Consider the following 14418-nt stretch of genomic DNA (forward strand, 5'->3'; position numbering starts at 1 on the left):
TAGCCCCTAGTTACTGGATGATATACACTGCCTGGCCAAAAAAAAAGTCTCACACTCTAATATTTCATTGCACCACCTTTAGCTTTGATTACAGCGCACGTTCGTCGTGGCATTGTTTCGACGAACTTATGCAATGTCACAACATTTATTTCCGTCCAGAGTTGCATTAATTTTTGGCCGAGATCTTGTATTGAGGATGGTAGAGTCGGACCACTTCATACATCCCACAGACTTTCAATGGGGTTGAGGTCAGGACTCTGTGGTGGCCAATTCATGTGTGAAAATGATTCCTCATGCTCCCTGAACCACTCTTTCACAATTTGAGCCTGATGAATCTTGGCGTTGTCATCCTGCAATATGCTTGTGCTGTCAGGGAAGAAAAAAATCTTGAAGAAATTGACGGGATAACCTGGCCGTTCAGTACATTCAGGTACTCAGCTGACTTCATTTTAGTGCCACATGATGTTGCTGAGCCTAGATCTGACCGATTGAAGTAACTCCAGATCATAACACTGCCTCCAGAGGCTTGTACAGTAGGCACTATGCATGACAGGTGAATCACTTCATGCACTTCCCTTCTTACCCTGATGCACCCATTGCTTTGCAATAGGATAAATCTTGACTCATCAGACCACATGACCTTTTTCCATTGCTCCAAGGTCCAATCTTTATGCTCCCTAGCAACTTGAACTTGTTGTTTTTTCTGATTACCCTCACTAACTAGTGGCTTTCTTGTGGCCACACAGCTGTTTAGTCCCAATCCTACAGTATAAGTTCTCGTCACACTGTGCGTGTGGAAATGCTCTTACTTTCGCTATTCAACATAGCCATGAGTTCTAATGTCAGGTTTTTTTTTTTACGATGTGACTTCACCAAGCGTATTAAAGATCTCCATTCACAACCATTGAAGTTTTTTTCTGACCACATTTCTTCCACAGAGTTGACAGCTCACCACTATCCTTCCCAGCTTTAATAATGTGTTGAACAGTTCTTAACCCAATTCCAGTGATTTCAACAATCTCCTTAGTTGTTTTCTTTGCTTTATGCAGGCCAATAATTTGCCCTTTCTGAAACACAGTAACATCTTTTCCACAACCACGGGATACATCTTCTGACATGGTTGTTTAAGGAATGAGAAGCTACACACTTCATCAGTTAGGGTTACAAGAAATGTTGCCAGCTGAAACGCATTAATTACTGAAATAATGATCCAAGCACAGGCGCTTAAGTATCTGCTTATTTAAATCCAAACAGTGACCCATTTTTGGCCAAGCAGTGTAACAATTCAAAAATCATCACCAAAATACTTTTTTGGGCTTAAACTTGAATCACATTATTTGCCAGAGGGTTTTTTTTTTTTTTTATACAAAATTCAATATTTGAACTGTGAACTGTAATAAACCAAACCAGAGAACAAACGAAAACTATTTTATAATGACTATTGATGATGTGTTGCACAACAGCCTAATATATTACGTACTTAATATATTAAGTACTCCATCATTTATTTAGCTGCAAAGCTACATTGTGTCTTTGTGTTTGTTAAAAAAAAAATCAGTAAAGGGAGGAAAAAAATCACTCTCTTATTCCTGAGCAGTTGTGACTCACACACAATCCTATTACAGTCATTCACTGTCAGCACCATGCCAGGGGGGTCTGTCAGAACTGGCGGCAAATTTGTAGTCATATGACATATACACCAGCACAGACATGCCAAACATCATTACATGCCTACTTCAGATACAAAACAAGTCCAACAACAGTGTGACAGACAGGAGCTGACAGCTAATCAGAAGAGAGAGAGAGAGAGAGAGAGAGACAGACAGCATGAGAGTGTAAGCAATGGGACTTAGACTCAGTTTAATACTATTAGGGGAAAAAAAGCTAGATTCAGAACCTTTTTTTCTTGCTGAACAAATAAGGCTTCTCGAAATAGCTGGCTAGTGATGAACAGGAAGTGGTAATCTTCAGCTCAGTTTATATCGAGTGAGTCGAGTCATCTGCTTGCCTCTGTGTATATTTATTTGTGTTTTAGCTAGTGTGCCAAAACTATTTGCAAGGCACCAGAGGTGATAGTTTTGTTCTCTGCTCTGTAAATTAGATAGCTTTAGATAGTAGGCTAGCTTTATCAGCTCCAGTAACTGTGACAGTCACACTGATCAGCACAAGCAAGTTTTTTCTTTTTTTTTTTATCAGCACAATGCTTCTGTAAGCCTGAGGAAACAGCAGCACATAATGAATTCCTCACACTCACGACTGCTTGGGCCACGTCCCAAACTGCATACTACAAACTGTTTAGTCAGTACAGCATTGCAGTCTTTGCTGTCAGTGGACAAGGGCACAGAACATTGTTCATTGCTATGAAATGTTCTTTAACATGTAGCTTGGTCTGTCTGCATTGACCACGTACTACTTACTTCACACGTGTCAAACTCAAGGCCCAAAACGTAATACTGAAACAGCCCCTAGTTTCTACAAGGTGGGAGACTGAGGACGTCCTGTACGTTCTTAGTAGAGACAGAGTTCTTCTTAAAAGTTGTTCTAACAATTTTCTACTGTTATACGCGTATTCCATTATATATTTTTGATATTTGGAAAACATATATTAAAATAAAAAAAATTTTTATTATTTTAATTAATGTTTTCTCTTAGAGTTCTTCTTTTTCCTAAAAACCATCTATTCTAATTATAGAGCCTAGGTTAATGGGGTTAATTGATTAAATAGATAATATGATAAAAAATAAAAAAATAACTTTAAATTATAGCTTTTTAAAGATGCCCAAAAATTCAGATGTGGATGAGAATTTGCAATCTGCCTTACATCATTATTCAGCTTCCATAAATCAGCACTGGTGCTCAGGATTTGTTCTTCAGACCAGCAAAAGTTGCACAGCAGTTCAGCAGCTACCTAGCACATTTCAAGCCTTTTTCCAGACAGCAAAAGATGTCTGTGCATCCGTCCAAGAATCTCGTTAGCGTGACATCTCAAGAACGAGTGCTTGAATGTTTGTAGGATTTATATGAAGTTATTATTGTAACCAGATTTTGGAATCCATCCAGACAGGGTCAAGTTAACAGCAATGTCTGAAATAGTTTTTCTTTAGTAGCTTCTTCCTGCTTGTCATACAGAGATGTAACTCAAGTGCTTATGCTCAAGAATTTAGGACCCATGCTCTGGCTATCTAAGATTTCTGTCATCGGTCCGTCCGTGCGTCCGTCCGTGCGTCCAAGATTCTCATTAGCGCAATATCTCAAGAACTAGCGGTTGAATGTCTATAAGATTTATATGGGGTTAGCATTCTAACCGCAGATGAACTGATCAGATTTTGGAATCCATCCAAACAGGGTCAAAGTCACAGCAAGGTCAAATGTCTGAAATAGTTATTCTTCAATAACTTCCTCCCTGTTTGAAATATGTTTTAAGGGTATTTCTGGTATACAAATTAGGACTAGACTTGTTATTTTATTCCCAACCACTCTATTCTATTCCACTCTACGACTCTTAATATTCACAAGGCTAATGGCTTTATCATCATCTCCAGCATTACTGCGATTGCCAGCGTAAAAGACAGTCTGGAATCCTTAGAACGGCAGTCTGATTCTTTTTTTTTTTTTTTGGCCATAGAACAGGGCACTGTTCTAGTCACTGTTTTTAATTTTAAAATCCTCTCATAACATTTACTCTGCAATATCTCTGTCTGTGCGTGAGTGTTAACACAGAAACAGTGCACTGGGAAGTTGTGATGTAGATCATTCCCATGCAGAGCTTCAGGAAAACCTTTTAGTAACATCAGGCAAAAAAACCATGCAACACCATCAGCCCTGGCCTTTGGCTTATTCACGCTGGCTGAACAAACAACTCTGGATGACTGGATGTTATTCACCAATGCATGGTGCAAATATTACACAGATTATACAGGAAACTTTGCACAGACTTGTCGTGAAACACCTGGTTTTTAGAGGTTATTGTGCTATTTTTGCCCACTATTATTCAGATTTCTTGTCAAGGGCAAATCTTTTCACAGATCCTCGAAAGAGTGTGTGAAGTAATGCGTACAATAAGCTGAGCCATCTTCGTTTTCCACCTTAGTGTGTACAAAAGTCAACGTGCCAAAGGGAACTAGGTCATGTAGAGAAAAGGATATACACACACACACACACACACACACACACACTTGTGTAGGGACACGTACTGTATGGACTCAAAGCATCATGACTCACAGGCACATGAGCTCGTCCTGCATTCCTCTGTGGTTGAGTAAAAGCCTCATACGTGCTGCAGCTCACAGCAAATAAATGCATGTTATATTCTGCACTGTTAAGCATGACGTCTCAGTGATGTGTGTTTAACAGTAGCAGTAAAAAGTGTGTGTGTGTGTGTGGATGCACTGTTATAAGAATGATTAGTGACAAGGTGATGATGTGTGTTGGTAGTGATGTGATGGTTATTTTCCTATAACAGCATTATATTCCTCTTATCCCACAGCAATGATTGCATTATTTATTTAGCGAAGAATGATGCATTGTGCGTTTTATCCATTTATGACGTTAAATGCTTCTAACCTCTTCTTATTTTGAAGCAGGATGTTTAATAGCCAGGATGTTTTCTGACTAGTGTAGTGTCACAGCTGCTGATTGCCACAATTCACCCTTTTGTTGGACCATTTCTCGGCCATCGGAGATGAATCAGTGTCTAACATTAACTCTCCCAGCCTGTCTACTTCACACCAAAATGCTTCATTCTGTTCCCAATATAACCTCTAGCCAGCAGCAGAAATGGACCAGACGTGAGCCTAGCACTGTTCTGTGTTGCCCTGATTTCCCATAAAGCACCTTGTTGCTGATTATTTTCAGGGAATCTCCACAATAAGAAATCTGTGATCTAACAGTCGTTATATTTAATGTTGTGGCTTGTCTGTGAAACAAGTTTGCTCCTGTTATCACTTACATTACCAGCCTCCTCACCAGCCTCTCTTTTTCCTTCTTCTTCTTTTTATTACTTGTCTTACAGTATGTTTTGTTTCATTTTATATTAATCTTTTGTGATTCTTAATATCCTTTGATTTTTAGCATACTTCTGTACACCACATTGGCCAACAAAAGTTAAATGTGCGATATAAATAAATTTGACTTGACTAATAAGTCAAAAAATGCCACTTGTTACTAAACTCCCCCCAGTCTGAAGACTTTCCTTCTGCAGAAGCCTTACAGCTTCACTTCTGACTGTTGCAAAGTGCTGACACTGGAGACTCCTTCTATAAATGTTAAATGTTAAACATCTCTTCACAGAAAACTTCTCCATACTAATGATAATACATTTTTCATTGTTAAATAACCGCAGGATTTTTTTTAAGCTGTTTATTGTTTGTCTTAAGTCTGATCGGATTAGTTTATCAGGGAGACATCTGTAATAATTTTTTTTTTTTACACTTATAATAAAATGACCATAGGTGCAGGTTTCTAGCAGGTTGTATTTTCTATAAACCCAGAGATTTGTGTCGTGAGGTCATATGATCACACTAAATTCACAACCTGGCGTCCAACATGCTTTTTTTTTATGATTTTATTTCTAAAGCATCTATTTTTCATTTTGCAATTCGAGAAGTGTTTAATATCGGCAAGCAGCAACAGTCAAAACATCTTTTTTTTCCAAAGTGAGGTGACATCTCCAAAGGAAGTCTCAGATGTGTGTATCCGATCGGGACTAAAATGAATCTGTGTGGTGAATGATGTGTGCATCTGATCAGGACTAAAATCAGATGAGCTCAGAGTTTGAGTTAGGTGAAAAACAGTAGATAATTCAACCTGCAGTTTTCTCAGGAGGAGAAAAACACCGACATGGCCGATCTGAATCGGAATAAACTCACAGAGTAGCATCTGTGAAATTGGAAATTACCCCAGAACCACATGTACATTTAATCTCGTCCAAGCAGGGCTTTAGATTATGGTGTTACTCTAGAAAGGAATGACATATTTGAGTAAACTGATTAATATAAACCTAGGAGTTGTAGCTAGGAATTTGCGAGACTAGTCGACTAAACGGTACTGCTGCTGCTAGTTGACACTGGAAATACTAGTTGATTATATAAAAAATTTTTTTTTTTACACATTTATGTTTTGCTTTGTATTTTTGCAAAGGCTATGTTCAAATTTCTGTCACATTAAGGTTACGTTTTAAAAATAACACGTTATTTTGAAATGTGGATATCTTGAGAGGAACGCAAAATCATTTCATTTCACCACTCACGGTGGACTCGGAGAAATATCCACTCGGAAGACGAGCAAGCTGTGGGAGTATTTTGACTTAGAAGAAAACAGAAAAGTTTTCTGTCGGCTCTTTTCTTGTCATTTGAAACTGGCGTATAGCAATTCCACCGGAGCCATGCATAACCATACTCAGCACACACACGAAGGTGTTAGCATGGGAGAGGATTGCATCTATACACAATGTTTTCTGACTGTCTGGAGGTTTCTTACTTTTAGACTATTCGACTAGTCAGTTACAGAATTTCCATTTAAACGTCAGTGAATGTAGTTGTAGCTGCACTCCCGTCATAGATACTATTATAGAAAATCAATCAGTACCTTCCAACCAATCAGAATCGAGCGTTCATCATGCTTAAAGCCCTATTCGGATGGGATTAAATTTACGTGGAGTCCTGGGGTAATTTCCTATTTTACAGGAGCTACTCTGTGCTTTTATTAGCATCTGGATAGGCCATGTCAGTGTTTATCTCCATCCTCCTCTGAGAAAATTAGTTTTGTTTTTTTTTTCCACTGAACTGAGCACTGATAAACTGATCATTTTAGTCCTGTTCAGAAACACATGTCTGTGATTTTCTATGCACGTCACCTCGAATTGGAAAAAAAGATGTCTGGCTGTTGCTACATGCATTATTTAGTCTTGTAGGATGTGTATCAGTGTCCCTCCCCCAGACATTAATCACATTCCAAATCGTGAAACGGAAAATAGCTGCTTCTCAAAGCATTTGTGATTGTTTTTATTGTATTTTCAAATTGTTGCTGGAACTTTGCGTCACCCCAAACAAACAAAATCCAGTGTCTCCAGTGCCTCTTCAACTGTTTGGATGCCGTGTTGTGAATGGAGCGTGCAAGAGTTTTTAATCACTGAGAAAACTTGTAAAAATTATTACCAATGCCCCCCCCGATAAACTAATCCAATCTGGATAGGACTTAAGATTCCAAGGAAAAGAAGACTACTTTTTTGTTGTTGTTTTTTTGGTTTGTTTAATTATTATCAGTATAACTATCCAGATTCAGCAAACAGACTAATAATCCTAAATCACTTCTGATGCTGCTGCACTGTTTCATCTGTTTTAGTTAATTTTACATTCAGCAGATTCTGAAAAGACGGAATTATAGAATTATACAGAATGCAGGATAGTTTAGTATCTGTGGATATACAAGCTGCCATTCTTCATCTGTGAACCATTTTGTTTCTCTCTGGAATTCTTTTAAACAGTGTTGTGTGTTATAAAACAGCCATGTAAGACACTTAGAGGAAAATCTGCTGCGCACTTGGTCTATGGGGGGTGTTGTGGGGGCGTTGTGGGGGCATTGGGGGGTATCGGTGACACGGCTTTCGTGTTCTGCACTTCTGTTTTGCATTTGTTCCTCTCCTTACATTCCAGTCTTACTCCTTTTTTAATTTTTAATTTTTTTATTTTATTTAATTTTTTTAGTTTTTGCGAGGGAAGATTTTTTTGTCTGGAGACGTGGTTGTAAAAAAGGTGTTTTAGACAGCACACGGGGATTTTAAAAAAATGCTCCACGATTAAAACTCAACCAAATCTTACCGGTTTTGACATATTTGTGGCTAAAAAGATAAATCCTTACATAGTTGTGAAGACTTTTCCATTTCCTGGATGATGCTCGTTGTTTATGTTGTCGTAAATCCAGCTATTTGTCACAGACATTCTGACTCCAGATGCAGTTTCCTCCTTGACACATTTGCTCATCCACCTTTGCTGTAGTTCTTCTGTCTGCAGAAACGCCGTGATATTTAGGGCTGTGCGATATGATGATATATCGCTATTGTGATATTTTCACTCCATGCTGCAGTTTTATAAGTATCATTGTTGTCGTCAGGAGTTTGTGCTTCTATAAGCATCCATCTCACTGAATATGTCACTTTTTAGTATATTTTAAATCATCTCTGAATTGATCATTTCTTATATTGTCCACTGTTTCGTAAACGTCGGCAAAACTCTATTTCAAGCCCTTTAAAAGGAATTATAATGTTCTAGCAGACAATTTTTTTTTATTTTCAGATAATGAGCCATAAAGTTTTAACCCTCAGTAAATATTTTTCGGTATTTTGTCGTAAAACTTTTCCCATCTATTCAGTGATACGTAAATAACATAAATGTCCGGTAGCCAAAAAAGTCGTATAATTTTGCAGTTCCAATATCATGATAAGTATCGTGATATGATATTCATTCAATACAATCATCCACCACCTAATGTTACTGCAATAAAAAATGTCTCCTTTTATCAGTAAATTTTATATAATGTTAATAATAGACTCTTTAAAAAAAACCATGAGCATGCTTACGTTATCTTATTATACTTTGATTTGTTGTAATCACCACAGATTTATAGTTCATTCGTAATGACTGTGCCTTATCTCCTTATCTTTATATTGTGCTTTATTATTACATTTATCATGAAGCACTTTGAAATGGTATATTTTAAGATGAATAGTACAATATTAATACAGATTATTGTTATTATTTCAGGTCACACAGTTCCAGTAACATTGCATGTGTAACAGTTCATGAACATTTTTTTTTTTTTTTTTGGTGTTTGAATTATGCCAAGACAACTCCAGCGTCTTCTTGGAATGCAAATCATGAAATTGTTTTAAAAAAAGAGAGAACAAATGAGTCATAGAAAGGTTTATATAAGTGTATGTGGAAGGACAGTTACAGGACAGTGAGCTAATGCACAACGCTCCTGCCAGAACTCTGATAAGGCCAAGTATTGTTTGGATGTGTGATTATGCAGTAATAATTTTTTTAAATAATGTGAACCAGGGTGTTATTTTAACAGGAATTATTTTCTTATGTGGACTATCAGATTTTTTTTTTCCTGTTAGTCATCCGCTCTTATTATCTCTGCCTACAGGACTGCTCCAACTCTGAAGAGTATACAGTGGCTGCAGCTTTGCTTCCTCTGACCACAGCCTTTTATCGGGTAAGTGCACTCTGAGGTCAGTTCTTCATATAATTTCAACATGATGTCAGGAAAAATGACTGCTACTGATGTCACTTGTAGGCAGGAGTTGTTGATGTTGTTGTTGTTGTTTTTTTTTTGTTTTTTTTTTTTACTTCGAAATGTATAGTTAAGTAAGAAATAACAGAACAGATCATGTATTTATAGGAAAATAATCCATGCTGATGTGTTCTGATGTGATGCAGCCTGATACGAAGCAGAGAATTCGTGTAACAGCACGGTTTAAAGTGTATTATTCTGCTTATACCACACCGATATGCTAACACCGTCACACATTTTAACGGATTATAGTTAGATTTAATTTTGTGGAACATCCGTGATACAAGTTAGCTCCTGTTCTGACTTACGTTTTAGCCGTGATAAACAGTCGTTTCCTCATGAGCCTCTTTCTCTCTCTTTCTCAAAAACACAGTTTGTCATTTTACCACGAAACCAGGAAAACATAAACTCCTCTGTCCTTATCCTCCTCCATACCATAGGTTCACACTAGCAAGTAAACGATTGTTCCTTTTTAATGTACCTGCTCGACACGCAGGCCCGATTTCAGTAACAGCGGCAAGCAACAATGTTTCTCTGTCATGCTGTTTTTCCCCCACAATTTCAGAGCACAGCAGCATGAGAAAACTCATGTCAGGAATGGAGAAATAAATAAGCATCTTTGAAACCCCAAGGCTGCTGGGATTTAAAAAAATATATATATATATATATTATTTTGCTGGGATGCTGAGTTAACACGCCTCTGTGTGAGCAGATGACTGACCACAGTGTCCACACAGTTGTTGTCATAGACACAGACACAACGGATCTCTGTCAGTTTCTTGCTGTGTGCATGTGAGAGTGTGTATTGACATAATGACTCACTGCTTGCCTATGGGATCTCTGATGTAACTGAATCATTCGGGGCGATCGCTGTTTCCTTTCCACAACAACAGCACCTGCTCTGTCCTCGAATTAACCCACTTAAATATTTGCAGCACATCTGCCCCAGGCCTGGGGCTGAGGGCCAATGCAACCCACGCTTGCATGGAACTCAGGTTGTTTTGTATTCATGTGTTTTTATTCGTCTGTTTTTTTGTTCTAGTGTTTGTTAGCAGTTCCTGGCCACCTATAGGCTTAGTGACACATCATCGCCCACTTACACTGTGAGGAAAAAGACACTAACCTTTGCCAGAGTGAATGTAGCTTACCTTTAAAACTCCTAGGAAACACATTAAATATGTTTTTATTTTCAAGTATTTCTGCTGTGATTATTGATTTTGCTGCTTATTTGTTTGGTTGGTGTTATATTTCCTTTATTCCTGTGATGTAAGTGATAAGGATCAGGTTTCGCTGTTAGCTCCTAAAAGCAAAAGAGCAAGAGCTTCTTTTCTCACTGGACTCAAGAAATCCAGCGTAGAAGTAGCAGAGACGTTGGTGCAAACGTTGGAAATGTCCCAGAATGCAATACAGCTATATGTCGCATTTGCTCTGAGTTACAGCAGAGACTCAACTCGGGTCGTTAGCGATCGACGAGATGACGAGCACGATGGCATTGACGCTGGCATTAGCATGAAATTTGCAGCTTTGGAAGCTGATCTGTTTGAGCAGAGATTACAGATGAGGAGGTGAGAGAGCTGGACAGACTGAAAGGCTAATGCGCCACCGCATCACTCTTTAGGTTGAGAGTAAGCGAAGGTTAAATTCCACTGAAGGCCAAATCATGGAGGAAGTTAAATAAGGGCAACTAAAGATACAATATATAGAAAACACCCTCGAGGGCAAAGTGGTACAGGTTAATACCCTTTTTCTCTTCAGCACCATCAGCTCTTCACAGCCAGTAGGAAGTCTGAGACCGATTTCTCCGAGCAGTGAGTGCATCTGTGATTGGAATTCCAATTCCGTGAACCTATTCCTGACATAATCAACAAGCGCTTTTCTCCGCACACCCACGGGGAGCCCGGAACAGCATCATGTAATTTGTTTGTAAGACAGCTAATGGTGTGTATTTCCACAACCAGAACATTGCAGAACTATTTTTCCCCCCTTTGTGAATGCAGCTTAAATCACAAGTTCACTGACCAGCTGTGCTGTCTTTAACATCTGAAAACTATTCTTCAGCATATTGGATTTCTTGTAATTCCTGTTCCATTTTACATAACAAAAAAACTGATTAAAGCGTTGTTTAAAAAGGACGCACCACAACGTTTATATAAAATGAGACGTCTCTGATATCAAGAGATTAATGAAACCGTGTGCACTTTTCGCCACTCCAGGAATCCGATTTCTCCCAGCTTTCCAAAGGAATGATGTTTGTATGCAGCTTGCTTACGCAGGCAGATCAAGGCTAGGCCCGTGATTTATTCTTTGTGTTATCAATCTTTCACCTAAAGCCAAGGCAGGGACATTTGCAAACATTCACACAGCCGTTTTTCACTGTATCGCACATCTCCACGGTGTGTATTTCTCCGGCTCCCAGGACCGTACTCATGCACGATGTGTGTTACTGGCTTCTCAAAGCTGGCTTGGCGGGAGATGAAAGCATAAATCTCTTTTGAGTATTCTGTCTCTTCTCCTCTTTTGACGTTAAACTGAGATATAGAGGTAAGAGGAGGACGTGATGGAAGGATCAGGAGTCATGGTTTGGATGCTCCTCTCTTCCTGTTTCCAGGTGCGGTGTTGGTTAGCGTAGAGTGCAGGTCACGCCGTGCCGATGGAGTTTAACGTGGACGGGTTTATTGGTTTATCTTGGATGGAAGATTAACCACGAGTCCCAGGCAAGTCAATCGAGGACATCGGTATCGCTGAGTGTGAATCGTGTCCTCATGAGAACCTGCTGTGTTTAAAGACTCTGCAAATTAAAGTCGTTGATGGTTGTAATGAATGCTCTTCCTCTTACCTCAATGAAAAGTTAGGGGCATTGTAGGGGCAGATTCTAATCTAGCACATTGTGTTTGCGTCCAGCCAATTCAGCAAGCTGTTGGCCAGTGTTACTGCCATGACGTGTCCTCGCATTGCACATTAAAGATGTACGAGTCTGGCTAGTGTCTTCTCTTGACGTGTTTAACCGTGAGGAGACTGACCAAACCAAACAAAAATATAGCTGTGCTCCTAGGCTACGGTTGTGTGTTCTTTTAGTTACCCACAATAACATTTTGTTATCGCAATTTAACATGGTTATAAAATTCTTACTCATGATCCAAATATAATTCACTATTTTTAGGTTCGGGTGAATCCCAAATGGCTTTCTGTTCACTTCGTTTCTGCCCTACATAGGGTATGACATAATGCCACTGTATATTCTACCTAGTGCCCTTCCTGCATACTACATAGGGTATAATATAATACCTAGTGTCCTTCATTCATACTACATAGGACATAACATAATGGCTAGTGCCCTTCCTGCTTACTACACAGAATGTGACATAATACCTAGTGTCCTTCATTCATACTACATAGGACATAACATAATGGCTAGTGCCCTTCCTGCTTACTACACAGAATGTGTCATAATACCTAGTGTCCTTCATTCATACTACATAGGACATAACATAATGGCTAGTGCCCTTCCTGCTTACTACACAGAATGTGACATAATACCTAGTGTCCTTCATTCATACTACATAGGACATAACATAATGGCTAGTGCCCTTCCTGCTTACTACACAGAATGTGTCATAATACCTAGTGTCCTTCATTCATACTACATAGGACATAACATAATGGCTAGTGCCCTTCCTGCTTACTACACAGAATGTGACATAATACCTAGTGTCCTTCATTCATACTACATAGGACATAACATAATGGCTAGTGCCCTTCCTGCTTACTACACAGAATGTGACATAATACCTAGTGTCCTTCATTCATACTACATAGGACATAACATAATGGCTAGTGCCCTTCCTGCTTACTACACAGAATGTGACATAATACCTAGTGTCCTTCATTCATACTACATAGGGCATTACATAATGGCTAGTGCCCTTCCTGCTTACTACACAGAATGTGACATAATACCTAGTGTCCTTCATTCATACTACATAGGACATTACATAATGGCTAGTGCCCTTCCTGCTTACTACACAGAATGTGACATAATACCTAGTGTCCTTCATTCATACTACATAGGGCATTACATAATGGCTAGTGCCCTTCCTGCTTACTACACAGAATGTGACATAATACCTAGTGTCCTTCATTCATACTACATAGGGCATTACATAATGGCTAGTGCCCTTCCTGCTTACTACACAGAATGTGACATAATACCTAGTGTCCTTAATTCATACTACATAGGGCATTACATAATGGCTAGTGCCCTTCATTCATACTACATAGGGTATAACAGGGAATCAATTAATAGGGTATAACATAATACCTACTGTCCTTTGTGCATACTACATTGAGTATAACGTAATACCTACTGCTCATGCATACTACATAGGGTATAGCATGATTACTACTGCTCTTCATTCATACTATATAGGGTATAAGTTAATACCTATAATACCTACTGTCCTTTATGCGTACTACATAGTGTATGCCATGATAAGTAATTCCCTTCATGCATACTACATAGGGTATGCCATGATAAGTAATGCCCTTCATGCATACTACATAGGGTATGCCATGATAAGTAATGCCCTTCATGCATACTACATAGGGTATAACATGACACCTAGTGCCCTTCATGTATACTATATAAGGGATCAATTATAATAGGGTATAACATTATACCTAGTGCCCTTCATGCATACTACATAGGGTATAAGTTCCCTTCATGTGTTTTAACATTCTGATAAATTTTGACCTCAAACTCCTCTCAGTTTTTTTTTTTTTTTTAAACCAAAGATTAAAGTATTGGCACACTAGGCTGTCTTCCATGAAAGCAAACTAACTGTGTCTCGTGCTCAGAGGTTCGTCCTGCAGGGAGACACATGACAGCACTGTGCATGCTCTGACGTAAATGACGTGCCTGCTCATGTCCATCACTATTCACCCAGTAACCTCTCAACATGATGAGAAACAAACACATGAAAACCCACATGCGCATGTGTGCGCGCACACACACACACACACACACACACACACAGATTATGGATAGTTGTGGCTAAAAAGCACTACAAGTGTTCATGGAGATGTGGCTCACGGCCTGCTTGTTGCACTGAATCACTGAATTGCACT

At 38.9% G+C, this 14418-nt stretch overlaps 1 protein-coding gene across 3 annotated transcripts in view; it reads left to right on the top strand.

Annotated features, from left to right (window-relative positions):
* The window catches only part of sbf2 (SET binding factor 2), a 126619-nt gene that overhangs the window by 70055 nt on the left and 42146 nt on the right, over positions 1-14418 (top strand). For all 3 annotated transcript variants that reach the window (XM_034308662.2, XM_026930509.3, XM_026930510.3), the window contains exon 17: positions 9148-9216. In XM_034308662.2, the coding sequence (XP_034164553.2) occupies positions 9148-9216 (69 nt within the window). The remainder of the gene's footprint in view (positions 1-9147; positions 9217-14418) is intronic.

Source organism: Pangasianodon hypophthalmus, chromosome 11 (assembly GCF_027358585.1).
Source record: "Pangasianodon hypophthalmus isolate fPanHyp1 chromosome 11, fPanHyp1.pri, whole genome shotgun sequence".
NCBI lineage: Eukaryota > Metazoa > Chordata > Actinopteri > Siluriformes > Pangasiidae > Pangasianodon > Pangasianodon hypophthalmus.